General features: G+C 41.7%; 1 protein-coding gene across 1 annotated transcript; it reads right to left on the reverse strand.

Annotated features, from left to right (window-relative positions):
- LOC105165884 lies at window positions 454-894 on the reverse strand. Its single transcript, XM_011085041.1, has one exon. The coding sequence runs from the start codon at window positions 892-894 to the stop codon at window positions 454-456; it is 441 nt and encodes a 146-aa protein (XP_011083343.1).

The following is a 1,475-nucleotide window of genomic DNA, read 5'->3' on the forward strand; positions in this document are numbered from 1 at the left end:
GAGTTTCAGCTGTTACAATTCGTGGGGTCGTTCGATATGCCCATAATACCCCAAGTAATTGTTCGACCCAGGATCCCTTCAACTCCAGTCTAGTCTTAAGGTGTTGCAAGAGACCCTCAGTCTGTGCGTTCGCTTGAGGATTACCTACAACTGTGAAATTTTGTTATATCTTCAATTCTTTACACTATTCCATAATCTGTTTCCCTTGGAATTGCGTCCTATTATCTAATATCAACATCCTAGGTATTCCAAACCTACAGATGATGTTATTCCAGATGAAGTTGATCACTTTTTTCTTAGATATTTTTGCGACTGCCTCAGCTTCGACCCATTTTGAAAAATACTCAACAGCAACAATTATGAACTTTTTCTGACCTTGAGTAGTAGTATAATATCTATTCCCCATTGATCGAAGGGACAAGGGATCTTGATGGGCTCCATTAGGGTCGCAGGTTAGTGTATCAGAGATGGGTACCTTTGGCAGTTATCACATTTCCTCACATATTCCCTTGTATCTCTTGTCATTTTTGAGCAAACATATCCTTGCCTAATTACCTTCTGTGCCAGTAACCTCGCACCAGAGTGATTTTCGCAACTTCCTTCGTGGATCTCCTTCATCACATTCTTAGATTTCTCGTCGTCAAGGCATTTCAATAATGGTCCATCAACAGTTCTTTTGTACAATTGATCTGAAACCAATGTAAAATACACTGCTTTGAACTTTATTCTTTTAGCCTGAATGGGATCATCTGGCAAGGATCCCTCTCTTAAGTACCGCGCGATCTCGTCCTTCCATGACTTGGATTCGTCCACTGTTTTAACATCCAACTTCGTTGTGATCGCAGTTGTTTCCCGAATCATCACCGTAACTTTGCGATAGTTGATGCCTGTCATAATGGCTCCAAATTTGGATAGGGCGTCTGCTCTATCGTTTTCGCATCACGGAATTTGCTGGACCTCATATCTGTCAAACTTTTCCATCAAGGCTTTTGCTTTCTTTTGATACGGGGCCATTGATTTTTCTCTCGTTTCATAGGTTCCCCCTATCTGCATCACGACCAATTGGGAATCTGTATAGACTTCTAAACTCCTTGCCCCTGCCTCATATGCCAACTCCAAACCCAAAAGCAAAACCTCATATTCAACTTTGTTTTGTGGTGGGGAAGGACAGTCTAGCTACGACCTTGATCTCCACTTCGTTTGGGCATTGTATTAATATTCCAGCCCCCCATTGCTAGCATTAGAGGATCCGTCAACGTGCATTATCCATCTTCTCATCTGCTTTTGGATTAGTTCTTCTGCAAGTTCGACCACAAAATCTGCCAGTACCTGGGCGTTCTCTACAACTCTAGTTTGGTAGCCTATGTCATATTCTCCTAATTCTATAGCTCATTTAACTAATTTTCCCAATGCCTCCATTCGCGACATAACATGCTTCGGTGGATGGTTGGTCAGTACAATTATTTTATGTGACT

Source organism: Sesamum indicum, linkage group LG7 (assembly GCF_000512975.1).
Source record: "Sesamum indicum cultivar Zhongzhi No. 13 linkage group LG7, S_indicum_v1.0, whole genome shotgun sequence".
NCBI lineage: Eukaryota > Viridiplantae > Streptophyta > Magnoliopsida > Lamiales > Pedaliaceae > Sesamum > Sesamum indicum.